This window comes from Mercurialis annua, linkage group LG1-X, assembly GCF_937616625.2.
Source record: "Mercurialis annua linkage group LG1-X, ddMerAnnu1.2, whole genome shotgun sequence".
NCBI lineage: Eukaryota > Viridiplantae > Streptophyta > Magnoliopsida > Malpighiales > Euphorbiaceae > Mercurialis > Mercurialis annua.
In genome coordinates, this window is record NC_065570.1 from 53,755,416 (window position 1) to 53,769,471 (window position 14,056).

Here is a 14,056-nt window from a genome sequence, read left to right on the forward strand (position 1 = left end):
GTAGATGTATTACTGGCGTGGACTGTCACTTATTTTAGATTAATATCATTTTTGTTAAAAATCAATTGTAAGATGTATCGAAAAGTAAGTTTAATTAAAAAGTTTAGCTAATTTAATAATAGAGAATTTGATTTTTTTTATAGTGGGGTTTTAAAGCGTGATATATTTCCCAATGATAGATTTAACTTATTTTTTTTATCTTCAAATATAGGGAATTTTAAGACTATTATTCTTTTTATTAATTTTAATTTTAGATCAGTACCAAAGAAATATAAAAATGATCATATTCTATATGTAAAAACTGTAATTTCTTGATTTGATAGACCTAATATTTACGGAAATACGAATATCCTGGTTAAAAAAGAATTAGTATTATTCAGTTCAGAAATTCATACAGTAGAAAATGGATACAAAAAAAGTGAAAGAATGGTGGTAGCGGAAAATGGAGCCTACGACATGATTACGAGTACACATACTAATCCATCAGAAACAAGACAAACATTATTTGCTGGGTCAGCACTCCCAATTAGTCAACATCACACACACCTGTACACTATTGATTAAAAATCGAAAATCAACGCTCAGTTTTCATTCAAACCCTAACATCAACGTCTCACATTTCTCCATCAGATCATTTGATCGTCCATTTCACAATCCAACGCTCATCATCATCTCTAAAATATCCTGTACACATCTCTCTCTCTCACGCACATACACACACCAGCAGTTAGTTTTCTATAGCCACCACCAGAATACAAATAACCGCTCTGCCAAATATCACACACACTCAGAGAAAAGAAACGCGAAAATGGAGAAGGAGAGAGAGCAACAAGTTTACTTAGCCAGACTTGCAGAGCAAGCTGAGCGATACGATGGTAAATCTTCATTTCTTTCTTTCCTTTAACTTCTGTAACGATCTCTGGCTTTCCGTTGTTTTATTTGATTGATTTATGGTTCGTAGATTAGGAATGTGTATGCTTACGCTTGATTTTATTCTTCTTCTTTAAACATTTTGTCTCTCATTATGTTAATGTTGTGTCAAAAGTTATTCATGATTAACCTAATCCAGTGCTGTTTAGTGTTTGTACGTCATCTACCTGATTTGCTGTCGTTTTGTATTTCATTTCTTTGTTTGGATGAGGAAATAAAATGTGGTGTACAGGACCTGATCTTGGGCTTTATGTTTATTTATTGTAGAGATGGTCGAAGCAATGAAGAAAGTAGCTAAGTTGGATGTGGAATTGACAGTGGAGGAGAGGAATTTGGTGTCTGTCGGTTACAAAAACGTGATCGGGGCAAGAAGGGCATCGTGGCGAATTTTGTCTTCTATTGAACAAAAAGAGGAGGCTAAGGGGAACGAGCAAAATGTCAAGAGGATTAAGGGGTACTGTCAGACGGTGGAAGAGGAGCTTCTAAAGATCTGCAATGACATACTATCAGTGATTGATCAGCATCTTCTTCCCTCTGCAACCACCGGGGAATCCACTGTTTTTTACTATAAGATGTGAGGCTCCTCTTTTTTCCTTTTACTTATTTGGAAATAATTTGCATTTTGTCTCAGAAACAATTATAAATGTAGTTCTAACTTAGATAGCTGTGTTTACAATGGATCTATGGATGCCAAAGATGTTGATGCAGAATAAGAATAGAAATCTATCTTTAGAAATGAACAAAGAATGGCCATGAAGGAGATTTTTGTTAAAAACTATTCTGTGTTATCCAGTGTAGTCAAAGGCGAAAGCGCACTCAAAGCGATATGTCTTCATATCGCTTAAAGCGCAAAGCGGTAAAAAAGCGCTCGCTTTAACGAATTAAAGCGCAATATATTTAAACCATAAAATTATAAATATAATAGCAAGCAACATAAATCCAAATCACTTATAGTAATTTGCATGGTAATGTAACTGTTATATGTTTTTAATAGAAGAAATGTAGAAGTTTTATACTCTAGTTAAAACAGCTTTTATTTATAATAAATTAAAAAACGAAAAGGAGAAGATAATTCAGTTGAACTCACCTTTGATTTTGATCTTCAGAATTGTTAGTTGTTGTGATGTTCATTATCTTTTTGTTTAATAAAGAATTAGGATAAAGATTGTATAAACAGTGGACTCTTAGTGGAATACTAAGAGTCAAATACATATTTAAAATTAAATTAAAAGAATTAATAATAGTGGGAATTACTAGGAGTCAACAGCTGTTATTAATAATAGTGGGATATATTAAAATCACGTGATTAGTGATTAGGTTAGGTGACTCTTTACTTTCCTATTTGAAAAAAATTCTAATCTAAGAAAAAATTAAGCGCAGAAGCGCAGAAGCGATGGAGAAGATAAAGCGGCGACCACCGCTTTAAGCCCTGAAGCGCGCGCCTCAGTCTGTTGTTGCCGCCTGGAGCATCAAAAGGCGACAGCCTCCATGGGCGCCTCGCCTGAGCGCTTAAGCGACGAGGCGCGCGCTTTTGACTACACTGGTGTTATCCTTTCCACATCAGCACATTCTGTTGGTTTTGATCTATGACATTATTGTTATGATTTTTGGCATGGAACAACTCATATATTAAATTTTGTTGGAGGTACTAACGTTGGTCGTGGCTCATCAAGTGAATTTGGTTTGAAATAAATAATGTGTTTGGATCTTTTTATTTGTGGCTCTTAATCCCTGGTATTGAGTTTGCTAATTTGCTGTGCTTTTTGGCTTGAAATGTAAATTATGTCGGCTGTAGCATCTGTTTACTTGTATTGGATCTGCATGTACATTTCTTGATTTGTACTTTGTTTTTGATGCATACGTAAGTACATTATTATTCTCTTTGGAGCAGGAAAGGAGATTATTATCGTTATTTAGCTGAGTTTAAGTCTGCTGATGAACGTAAGGAAGCTGCAGATCAGTCCCTTAAGGCTTATGAGGTGTTTTCAGTTTCCCTTCTCATCTTGGATTGTTTTCCTCTACCTCATTCTGTCAATCGACAATGTCCAAGGGTGAAGATAATTGATTATTCAACATATTGATCTTCTTTGTTATGATGCAGGCTGCCACTGCCACTGCATCAACGGACCTACCCCCTACTCATCCAATCAGACTTGGCCTGGCTCTGAACTTTTCTGTTTTTTACTACGAGATTTTTAACTCTCCTGAAAGGTTATTATCTTTCTCTCTTTTTCTCCCTCCTATCTTTCTTCACCAAAAAACTATGTACATTTGTTTTTTAAATTTTGGTCAGCACATGGATGATGACACTCCTAATACTGTTTGTGGGATTCTGTACTATAATTTTGGATTATCATCTATGTGCAGGGCATGCCACCTGGCGAAACAAGCATTTGATGAAGCAATAGCAGAACTTGATAGCCTCAATGAAGAGTCATACAAGGACAGCACTCTTATCATGCAGCTTCTAAGGGATAATCTCACTCTCTGGACATCAGATCTTCCAGAGGAGGGTGGTAAGCACTATCCTTATCCCTCTGGAAACAACAAACTTTTTCCAAACTATGGATGTGTTTTTAGTTTCAGTAGTCATATCATATTTAAGTTTTGGTTTGCGTTGCTTTGCGTAGTTTGCAGTACTATTTAATAGAACTCATTCTAAAGCATTGTGGAGAATGGATACGCGCAAAATTTGCAGCTTTATTGTAGTCTTCTAATATAATAGCTCTTCATGTGATGCATGAAAACCTCAAGGAAGTTGGATTTCTCAGATTCCCAAATATTTACGTGTTCAAAATTCTTCAAACTCGTATAAATAATAAATTTTAGACGCTCATTTCTTAGTAGGAAAGCGATTCAATATAAAAAAAATTAAATAGTAGTTATCTAAATTTTATAAATCTTATTCACGGTATGCATAAATAGAAACTCGTTTTCTTCGTAAAAATATAATAACTATATTATTTTCTTATTTTTCTTAATTTTTTTCTTAAATCTTGAAGAAAATGAAATCTGGACGTAAACTGTTGAATTATTACCACTTTTTTTTTATTTGTTTTTTTAATCAAACCAGTTTAGAGAAAATAGTCAAAATATTGTTAATTTTATTTTCTTAGTTGTATTGGATTTTATATGTTTATTATGATTGTAACTTTTTTAATATATTATGAACTTAAATTCTGAGTATGTATTTAAGTGATTTATTTTATAACTTGTTATTAATGTGCAGTATGTCATTTGCATGAAAATTTATATTTTTATAAACGAAATTTGATAAAAATTTTTCAAAAAATATTATAAATAATACCCCTATTTTTTTATTACTAACATGTTCTTTTCATGCTTCCTTTTTCTATATTTTGAAAGAAAATCGTACATAGCTCAATGACAAATTCAAGTTGTAGTAGACCTGCTTGCTTTATTATTTACTGAATCTAAATGTAGTGTGCGTATCTTTCAGTTTTAAAAGAGACTTTTTTTCCCTTATTTTTTGTTTGTGCATTTGTGTGTGGGGGGGTGGGGTTCTCATTTTACACAAATATGACTTGACAATGGAAATAAATATAGTTTCATAATATTTTGATCTCCATATTGGCCATTAATGTTTCCTTTTCTACAAACTGCAACTTAATTTGGCAGGTGAACAATCCAAAGTTGATGAGTCTCAAGCCGAGGTAAGTTCAAACTAAGCTTTATACATCTATATTCTTTAACTTCTTATGTATATATTTTCTATATATCCTAATGACATTCTTAAAATAGAGAGACTATGTTAGGTGAAAGTTCTGAATAAGTTCACGTATAAATCAATCTTACAGTTGCCTTCCTTTGTCTTCATCACATTTTTCGTTTTTGCTGAACTTGTCAGCGGTGATCTTGCAGAAGTAGCTACTATGAAAGAGAGCAATCCATTCTGGCTGGGTTGATTGGAGAGGAAAGGATGAGCTAGCACGACCATTTAGGTAGGAGTACAGGATACGGTGGACCATTGGCTTGTGTCTATTTGCTCTAATCAGACTATTGTTATGTCTTTTCTTGCTTTTAGATATAACTGAACTTGCTGCTATCATGTTTGTGGTATGCTTTTTAAATCCAGTCTTAGCTACTTGCAACTTGGGGTTTTGAGTATACATGTACCGTTTCTTCCTTTCTTATTGGGAGCTATTTTTCGCTTCTTTCTGTGATCTGATGTTATGCAGTCAAGGTTCGCTGATAAGCAGATGAATGCTGGGCGTATTATATGGTACATGTGGGGACATATGATTCAGAATCTTTTGATGAAACCTTCTGCTTGCTCATGTCCCAACTTGTTTTTTTTTTTTGGTCAATACCCCAAATATTCAAACCACTTTATAAGTGAAAAAAGCTCTTTACCGAGATTTGAGTATTAGGCAGTTAAGCTAAATGGCCATTTTCTAATCATGAAATGTAGAACAATTCGAGTCTTAGATGTGGTCATGAATTCTGTATTCAGAATATTCATGTTCTTGTGAGTTATTAGAATGCATACATCATATCAATACAATAGGAAGATGGTGCTGCCCAACCGATGCATACTGTAGTTACTATTAAATGCCCTATAAACCCATGTCTGGTTCTTGTTTTCATTCTGGCGGAAGTGAAAAATCTCTTGACCTTACGTTGCTGCCTGTTAAATCATGCTAGGAATTGATCACCTTAGCATTGCCATCTCCAATTAAATCATCTGTTGTTTTGTAAATTTTAAGATGGGCTGTGTCCGAAGGAAGTCGCAAATCGATCAGAAATGACTTTAAAAGCTTGACGTACTCTTTCTTATTCTCCGTATTCATAGCATGCCCAACATTCCTTATGACTGCTAGATGGGCATTACCTCCCAAATGCCTGTAAACACAAGTTCAACACTGTTCTTAACAAACATTTAAAGTAGTTAGGTCTCAGGAAAATACAATACCAAGTATGAACCTCATTAATCTGTAGCCGAGTTCTAATGGGAAAATTTGATCATGTTCTCCCCAGATTATCATTGTCGGCTGCAAGACAAGTTAATGTAGAGAATCAAGAATCATACTTCCAAGATCCAACCATCACAAAAGAAATTCAACAAAAAAAGCTTGAACCTGAGTAATCTTGGGAATGTGTGAAAGCTTTCTGCCTCTAGGAATGGCTCGGATCAATTCTTTCTTTTGCTCTACATATTCTCTGCACATTACCTGCCATCAAAGTGTCCTTAGCATTTAAACACTAATTACAGAGAATCGGAAACTTTTGAACTCTATGCCAATGATAAATATATTTAAATCTGTTTGTTTCCGGTTAATCTAAATCTATAGACTCATATCACATTAATCTTGGATATGGTAACTTGAAATGGGCCTGCTGAAGGAGCAGTTAAATCCTAAGTAAGAAAGTTGAATTTAAGTTAAAAGACTCGGGGTTTCATAGTTTAACACAACCATTTAAATCAGAACTTGAATTTAAGCATTACTAAAAAAGATGTGGTTAAAGTTAAATCACTTACATCAATGAAGTCGATGAGAAAGCAATCAGGGACGAAACCAACCGGAGGAGGTTTATAAAAAGTATAGCCAACCAATTGTCTCAACTGATCTGGTTTAAGTGGCACCAAAATATTAACAGCTTCTTCCAAATCCGACACGCTAAAAACCCCTTCACTTAAATCTTTTTCTTCCATGCAAATTCCTGAACTACAAATCACCACTCTTTCCACAAATTCCTTATACTCCGCAGCTATACTATAGCCAACAAACCCACCATAACTCAGCCCAATCAGACTCATTTTCTTTACCGAGTTAACCTCCATTACTCGCATCACACACTGAGCCTGAAACGACTCTGACCGATCCGGACGAGTCGTGTACGACTCACCAAAGAAAAGCAAGTCTGGTACATAGACATTATAGTAAGGAGTGAAGTGACGAATTACATCATTCCATTGCCACATTGCATTGGCTCCTAAACCATGGATTAACAGAAGATTTGGTTTTGAGATTTTTGGAGATTTGGGTACCCAACAGTGCATTATGGTGCCATCTTTGAGGTCTGTAGCTGTGGATTGGAGTCCGAGTTTAATAAATGTTGATCTGTGGCACCAGTTTTTAGCTTCGGTGAAGCTAAAACACCTCGACATTCCTAAATTTTGCAGCGGAAATTTGTGAAATGGCTTTTCTTGTTCTATCTAGAATTGTGGGGAAGATAAATGATGACTGAAAATTAAGCAAAATATGAATGAGTGATCAATATTTCAGTATTGTTTCTTATATGGACCACAAGGCCATACTGGCAGTCGGGGGCAGCGATGAACTTTCATTACATGGGCCATGCCATGACAACCCAAAAGACGCATCAAGGAAAATAAATAAATTATACTAATATAATATATAAAATTTCATAGTTAATTTCTGATTTTGTCACAATAAGATAATATATAGTTGCAGAATTAAATATTTTCATTTAAGCTTAAAGTATAAATTTGGAAATTTAGGAAAAATACTCCAATTTTGAAAATATTTAGGCCTAATGGTAAAAAAAACCCAAACCTTTGCAAGTTGTTGCAATTATATCCAAACCTTTTAATTTTTGAAATAATATCCAAATTGCATTTTTTTGTTGCAATAATATCCAAATTGCATTTTTTGTAGCAATAATAGTCAAATTGATGGCTAAACTTATTGTTTTCAATTAATATATTAGTATATTATTATGTTTTGATGTATAATAATATAGTAAAAGTCTCAAAAAATAGCAAAAAACTCAAAAAAAATCACATAAAAAGTGCAATTTGGATATTATTGCAACAAAATAATGCAATTTGGATATTATTGCAAAAATTAAAAAATTTGGATATAATTGCAACAAGTCGTAAAGGTTTGGGTTTTTTTGCCATTAAGCCAAATATTTATAAATCTTATCTCAGTGTTAAAAAATTAAACAAAATACTTCCCGTTTTTTAGCTTTTTCTGTTTTTACTCTATACAATATATTTATTTGTTTTAATACCAAATTCTTCGAACAAAATACGCTAAACTTTTGTAGCTTTATCTTTTTACTCTGTCTTTATTATTCGTCTTCTTCGATGAATCTACAACCATGATTTTCAATTTTTCTCTCAACTCTCCAATTTTTCTTTCCAGATCTCAATTATTTCAATTTCTTATGAAACAATTAACAAGCTGAAGGCGAGCAACAAAAATCAAAAATTGAAAAAGAAAAGAAAAAAGTTGCGAGGAGCAGTGAGATGAAGATATCGTTGAACCCAACGAGGATCTATACTTGCAGATTCTTGAGAAAGTGCTTCTAAGTTCTAATAACAATTTATGTATGATGTAAATTTACCTAATTTTAATAGTCTTTAGGCAAAACCCATACGGAGGCCCCTGTACTATACAAGTTTTCTGCGAGAGGTCCCTACTCCAAAGTTGTTCACGTTCGGGTCCCTATACTTACTAAATTCCGATTTTAACACCCTTATGTGGACGGAAAATGGAAAGTGTAATTCACTCTCCGTTATTGAGAGTTTGAAACGAAAAAAATTCTGAAATTGTTACTTTTAATCACCATAAATACACATAAAATTTAAGGACCTTATGTGCATTTTTTTCTTTTTCTACACTTCGCTTAATATTGTTCTTTCTTCCAAAGCTGGATTTTGTGTTCTTCCTCTTCATTATTATTAGGTCAAATCAATATAAAGGTCCCTGTACTTTATACTTTTTTTTTCTATAGATCCTTATACTTCATTTTTGTATTATTTGGTCCCTCTACTTACCTATTTTTGATTTTCAGGTCCTTTTTGAGTTTTTTCCAGTCCCTCTACTTACAATTTTTGTTTCCTCCAGTCCCTCTACTTTCAATTTTTGTTTCCTCCAGCCACACAAAAGGACCGGAAAAAACTCATAAAGGACCTGAAAATCAAAAATAGGTAAGTAGAGGGACCAAATAATACAAAAATAAAGTATAAGGACCTACGGAAAAAAATGTGTAAAGTACAAGGACCTCTATATGGGTTAGGCCTTATTATTACTATTCATCTTTTTATTTTGGCATCAGAATGTTGCAAATTTTATTGTTTTTAGCTGGTTTGTGATTAGTATTGAGTGTGTGAATGGAGCATCAACTATAAAAATGGGAAACATGTCAAAAATAGAAGATGCAGTGAACTTTCATGTTTATTATGGATAATTTTCAATTTTCACGTTTATAATGGACAATTTCAGTGAATTTACAGTGAAAATAGAAGTTGCGGTGATTAAGTAATGAGTATTCTCTTGCATTTGAGTGGAGGAGCATAATCGTTATGAAAGTCCAATTCTTTCATGATAGAATCCCAATCGAAATTCTGCAACACATTGATCAAGAAAGGATAAGTTAAAGACGACGACACTGAGTTGCCGGAACTAGAACTTGGCTGTAAAGCAGACAGAAGAAACCACCGCGACAGGCGGCAGTGAACCCAGACGCATAGTTAAGAAGCTCGGGCTGAATTTTGGAAGCAAAGACATAAATCTGAGAAAGCCATCACCAAGAGATGATAACTCAGATGGGCAACCGTTCTCCTCCTTCGTACAAAAGATCAAAAAAAATGGAAAACCAATGAGAAACGGCTTCCACTGCCACAAATAAACTTCTTCCGCTGCCGATTGGTGAGAAACACGGCTGGAGATGAAAGAACGTCTGATGCCGCCGTTGATCGAGATCTCACTGCTACCGGCGAAAAAAGCAAACGCTGCAAAGATCTGCCGAACGTCGCCGCCACTTGTTGGGGAAATTGAAAACATATTTGAAGTGGGTTTTCAGAGAGGAAAAATGGGTTGATGTTAGTTCCGGCTGGATTTATGTTAGTTCCGGCTGGGTTGTTGAGGTGTTGTTGGTGAGTAAAACTCCAACACGTGAATAGTTTCAGGGAAGAAGATGATGGCAAATTAACAATTTAAAATTCAAATTTATTTTGTTTTACATTTATTCATTAAGTTATGATTTTATGTGATATAAGTCCTAAAAATTAGTGCCATGTGGACCTCAACATATGGGAAGGAATGCCACATCACCTTTTTCTGTTAAATAACGGAGAGTGAATTACACTTTCCATTTTCCGTCCACGTAAGGGTATTAAAATCGGGATTTGGTAAGTATAGGGACCCGAATGTGAACAACTTTGGAGTAGGGACCTCTCGCAGAAAACTTGTATAGTACAGGGGCCTCCGTATGGGTTTTGCCTAGTCTTTATTGTGATGAAAAACGATTCAGTTTCATGTGGTTGAAATCTAATATATCGGTTCTCGAATTCGATTTTATTTTTCTGAATGTCTTAGTGTTAGCTTGTTGCTCTTCATGCTTCGCTTTGCTCCGACGATTGAGAGCTCGGCGGAACTTGTTGCTGCTCTTCCTATTTCACGGTGCTCCGGCGATTGAGAGTCCGGCGGAGCTTGTTGTTGCTTTTTCCCACAACTGAAAGTGTGTTTAGTGGTGAAATATTTGAAGTGGAGAGGCTAATTGGTATATATGTTATGCTTGTAACTTTGTTCTTGGAATTTTCAGTTGCCTAACATGTGTCAAATGCTCTAGGTGCGTTGGAAGGGGTATGGTCCAAGTGAAGACACTTGAGAGCCTATTGAAGGCATGAGGTATACTGTTTTACAAAATATTCAGTCCAAACTTCTTTTGTCATTTTGATTATACTCTTATTAAGTTATTAACTGAATGTTTATATAGGGAGATGTTGATTTTATTCGTGGAGGCCCTCCATGTCAAGAAATCAGTGGCTTTAATCTATTCAGGAACACAAAAGCTCCCTTAGATGATCCCAAGGACCATCAAATGGTTATATATATGGATGTTGTAGAGCATTTAAAGCCAAAGTATGTCCTTATGGAAAATGTTGTGGACATTTCAAAGATATATTGACTATGACTTCTTTTACATTCATAGCTTGGACTTGGCCATTGGTTTTTAATATATTTTAGTAATTAATATATTTAGTATTTTAGTTTTATTTTTTTTTATAATATAATAAAATACGAAAAATAAATTTTTAATATTGTGATAAGTTTATGATAATATTATGATATATTTCATGATAATATAATGATAATATTTCATGATAATATAATGATAAAATTATGATAAGATTATGATAATATTATGGTAAGGTTATGATAAAGTATGTAAAATAATTTTGTAATATTGTGATAAGGTTACGATAATATTATGATAATGTAATAATAATATTATGATAATGTAATGGTAAGGTTATGATAAGTTTGTGATAATATTATGATAAAATCATGATAAGATTATGACAAAGTACGTAAAATAAATTTGCATAATAAGATTTTGATAAAATTATGAAAATATTATCTCATTCTGCATAAATTATGATAATATTATAATGTTGTTATGATAAGGTCATGATAAAGTTATGATAAAATACGTAAAATAAATTTATAATATTGTGATAAGTTTATGGTAATGTAATGATAATATTATGATATATTTCATGATAATGTAATGATAAAAATTTATAATAATATAATGATAAAATTATGGTAAGATTATGATAATATAATGGTAAAATTATGATAAAGTACGTAAAAAATTTGTGATATTGTGATAAGGTTATGAAAATATTATGATAATGTAATAATAATATTATGATAATGTAATGATAACGTTATGATAATATTATGATAAGTTTATGATAATATTATGATAAAATCATGATAAGATTATGATAAAGTACGTAACATAAATTTGCATAATAAGATTTTAATAAAATTAGGAAAATATTATCTCATTCTGCATAAATTATGATAATATTATAATAATGTTATGATAAAATAAGTCAAATATATTTGTATAATAAAATTATGATAAAGTTAATGATAATATTTATAATAATGTTATGATAAAATTATGATAAGCTTATAATATTATGATACTCTTATGAAAATGATATCTAATTTTACATAAATTATGTTAAATAAGCTATGCAAAAATTATGATAAAGTTATGATAATATTATGATAAAGTCATGATAAGATTATGATAAAGTACGTAAAATAAATTTGGATAATAATTTATGATAATGTTATAATAATATTATGTTATTGTTATGAAATTCTGCATAAATTACGTAAAATAAGTTATGGAAAAATTATGATAATATTATGATAAAATTATGATAAGGTTATGATAAAGTATGTAAAATAAATTTACATAGTAAAATTATGTTAATATTATAATAAAATTATGATATTATTAATGATAAGATTATGATAAGATTATCTCATTCTTCATAAATTATATAAATTAATTTATACAAAAATAACGAGAAAGTATGATAAGAGTATAATATTATGATAATATTATAATAAATATTATGATAATATTATGATGATATTATCATAATATTGTTTGGTGTTTGAAGTTAGAAAAAATTAATGATTAGTGTTTGATATTGTTAAAATTTAAAAATTAATACCAAAAATGCTAAATTTTGAATTTTTTTGAAGTTCTTAAATCGTTGCAAAAAAGCTGCTATTTGTATTTTAATGTATGATAACATACAAATGACATGAAATACTTACATAGAATAAATAAGCAAAGTACAATTTTCAAAGTTCATAATCTGTTCTTTAGTCTTTATAATTAAATAAACCTTTTAATGATCATTTCAGCCATGAATCTCAACCAGAAATTCAACCTTATACTATAATATTAACTAAACCTTATATAATTTAATTAACCTTATTTTTCTATTAAGTTTTGACAGGTTTCTTAACTTCTTTTTTAGGATCGGTCACAGTTAGATTTCTATCTTTTATTGAAGCTTTAACCTTGTACATATTTTCCTTCCCCGGCAGCCTGCATCTCTTGAAAAACTTGTTGCAGCTCCGTTTTGCACGGTGACACATAAAAAAATAAAAATTGTAATGTATTTTCATTGACTTTTCTGTATCGAGGTATAATTTATAAATATTTTATTATTTTAAGTAAATATGTAAATTTCTGTTTGTAGAATGGCAACTGTGCAGGCCTTAGCCAGTGTTTTTCAAACTAGAAATTTGCATCTTATAATATAAATTAGCCACAAATTGACATCTCACAATATATTACTATAATAAAAACAAAAGTTACTCTAAAAAGTCTATATATTTTTAAGAATGTCAAACCTCATAGGGTGAAATTAATTATAACCAAATTTTTAAAAAAAATGTCAATTTCATTCTATTTTGCATTTCCAGCTTTTAATTTTTGATATTTATTCATTTTAATGGTCATTCATCCAAAAAAATTACAAAACCTTTTTAATTATTTTCAATTCTAATGTAATCTATTTCTTTTAGTTGAAAAATAAAATAAAATATAATTGACAAAATGCTCATAAATAATATAAATGGAAATTTACGTACTTTAAAAAATTAATAATTGACTAAAATTATACATATTAAAAATTGACTAAAATTATATTGTTAAAAGGTAGGATTAGAGTGACAACATCTAAGGGCATCTCCAACAACAATTAGAGCTAAAATAGTGTGAATTTCAAACTAAAGTTCCACTGCTATAATATTTCATCTCCAATAAATGACTCTGTTTTCTTACACCAAAAGAATAATTCAGCATGTTCATACCTAATAAATTATTTAAACGTTTTACACTTACATCCATAAATTATTCAATACTTACAACACACACACAGTATATATATATATATATATATATATATATATATATATATATATATATATAATAAAAATTATTTTCGATTTTAATAATATATTTTCTAAATACGTTCATATACTTTTAAATATATAAAATAGATATATTTATTAAAAAAAAGTAAAAAATACATATTTATTAAATAATAAAAGACATTAATATATATTTTATTTATAAATTATTGAATTAATTAATGTAAATACTAATGTTACATATTTAAATTTCCGATCAAATTAAACCTGCTTATTCAGACTGTATTGTAATAAGAACAAACCAATGTTGAATAGTGAAATTTATAATAAAGGTATACTAGAATAGAATAGTACTCTATTTTAAGGTTAACTATAAGGGCTAATGTCATAAAAATTCACAAACTTTACACGTTTTCTCATTTTAATCACGTAGT

General features: G+C 31.1%; 2 protein-coding genes and 1 long non-coding RNA gene across 4 annotated transcripts; 2 read left to right on the top strand and 1 right to left on the bottom strand.

Annotated features, from left to right (window-relative positions):
• The first annotated feature begins 696 nt into the window (after window positions 1-696).
• On the top strand, window positions 697-5,042 carry LOC126658076 (14-3-3 protein 7). 2 transcript variants are annotated; one of them, XM_050352631.2, is made up of 7 exons: window positions 697-875; window positions 1,198-1,504; window positions 2,822-2,909; window positions 3,032-3,141; window positions 3,298-3,446; window positions 4,570-4,604; window positions 4,813-5,042. In XM_050352631.2, exons 1-7 carry the CDS (start codon window positions 809-811, stop codon window positions 4,816-4,818), a joined length of 762 nt encoding a protein of 253 aa, XP_050208588.1. In that variant the 5' UTR covers window positions 697-808; the 3' UTR covers window positions 4,819-5,042. The 2 variants fall into 2 exon arrangements, with proteins under 2 accessions (XP_050208588.1, XP_050208587.1); XM_050352630.2 differs by having other exon boundaries at window positions 719-875; window positions 4,799-5,042.
• Window positions 5,043-5,317: 275 nt separating this feature from the next.
• On the bottom strand, window positions 5,318-7,156 carry LOC126658060 (uncharacterized). The gene is made up of 4 exons (XM_050352629.2): window positions 6,431-7,156; window positions 6,030-6,122; window positions 5,875-5,942; window positions 5,318-5,793 (listed from the first exon to the last, which is right to left on the bottom strand). The coding sequence occupies exons 1-4, from the start codon at window positions 7,058-7,060 to the stop codon at window positions 5,592-5,594; spliced, it is 993 nt and encodes a 330-aa protein (XP_050208586.1). The 5' UTR covers window positions 7,061-7,156; the 3' UTR covers window positions 5,318-5,591.
• Window positions 7,157-8,670: 1,514 nt separating this feature from the next.
• Window positions 8,671-10,854, top strand: LOC126658118 (uncharacterized). Its single transcript, XR_007633722.2, has 3 exons — window positions 8,671-10,425; window positions 10,495-10,553; window positions 10,642-10,854. It is a non-coding gene; the product is annotated as an uncharacterized LOC126658118 (long non-coding RNA).
• Window positions 10,855-14,056: the final 3,202 nt, after the last annotated feature.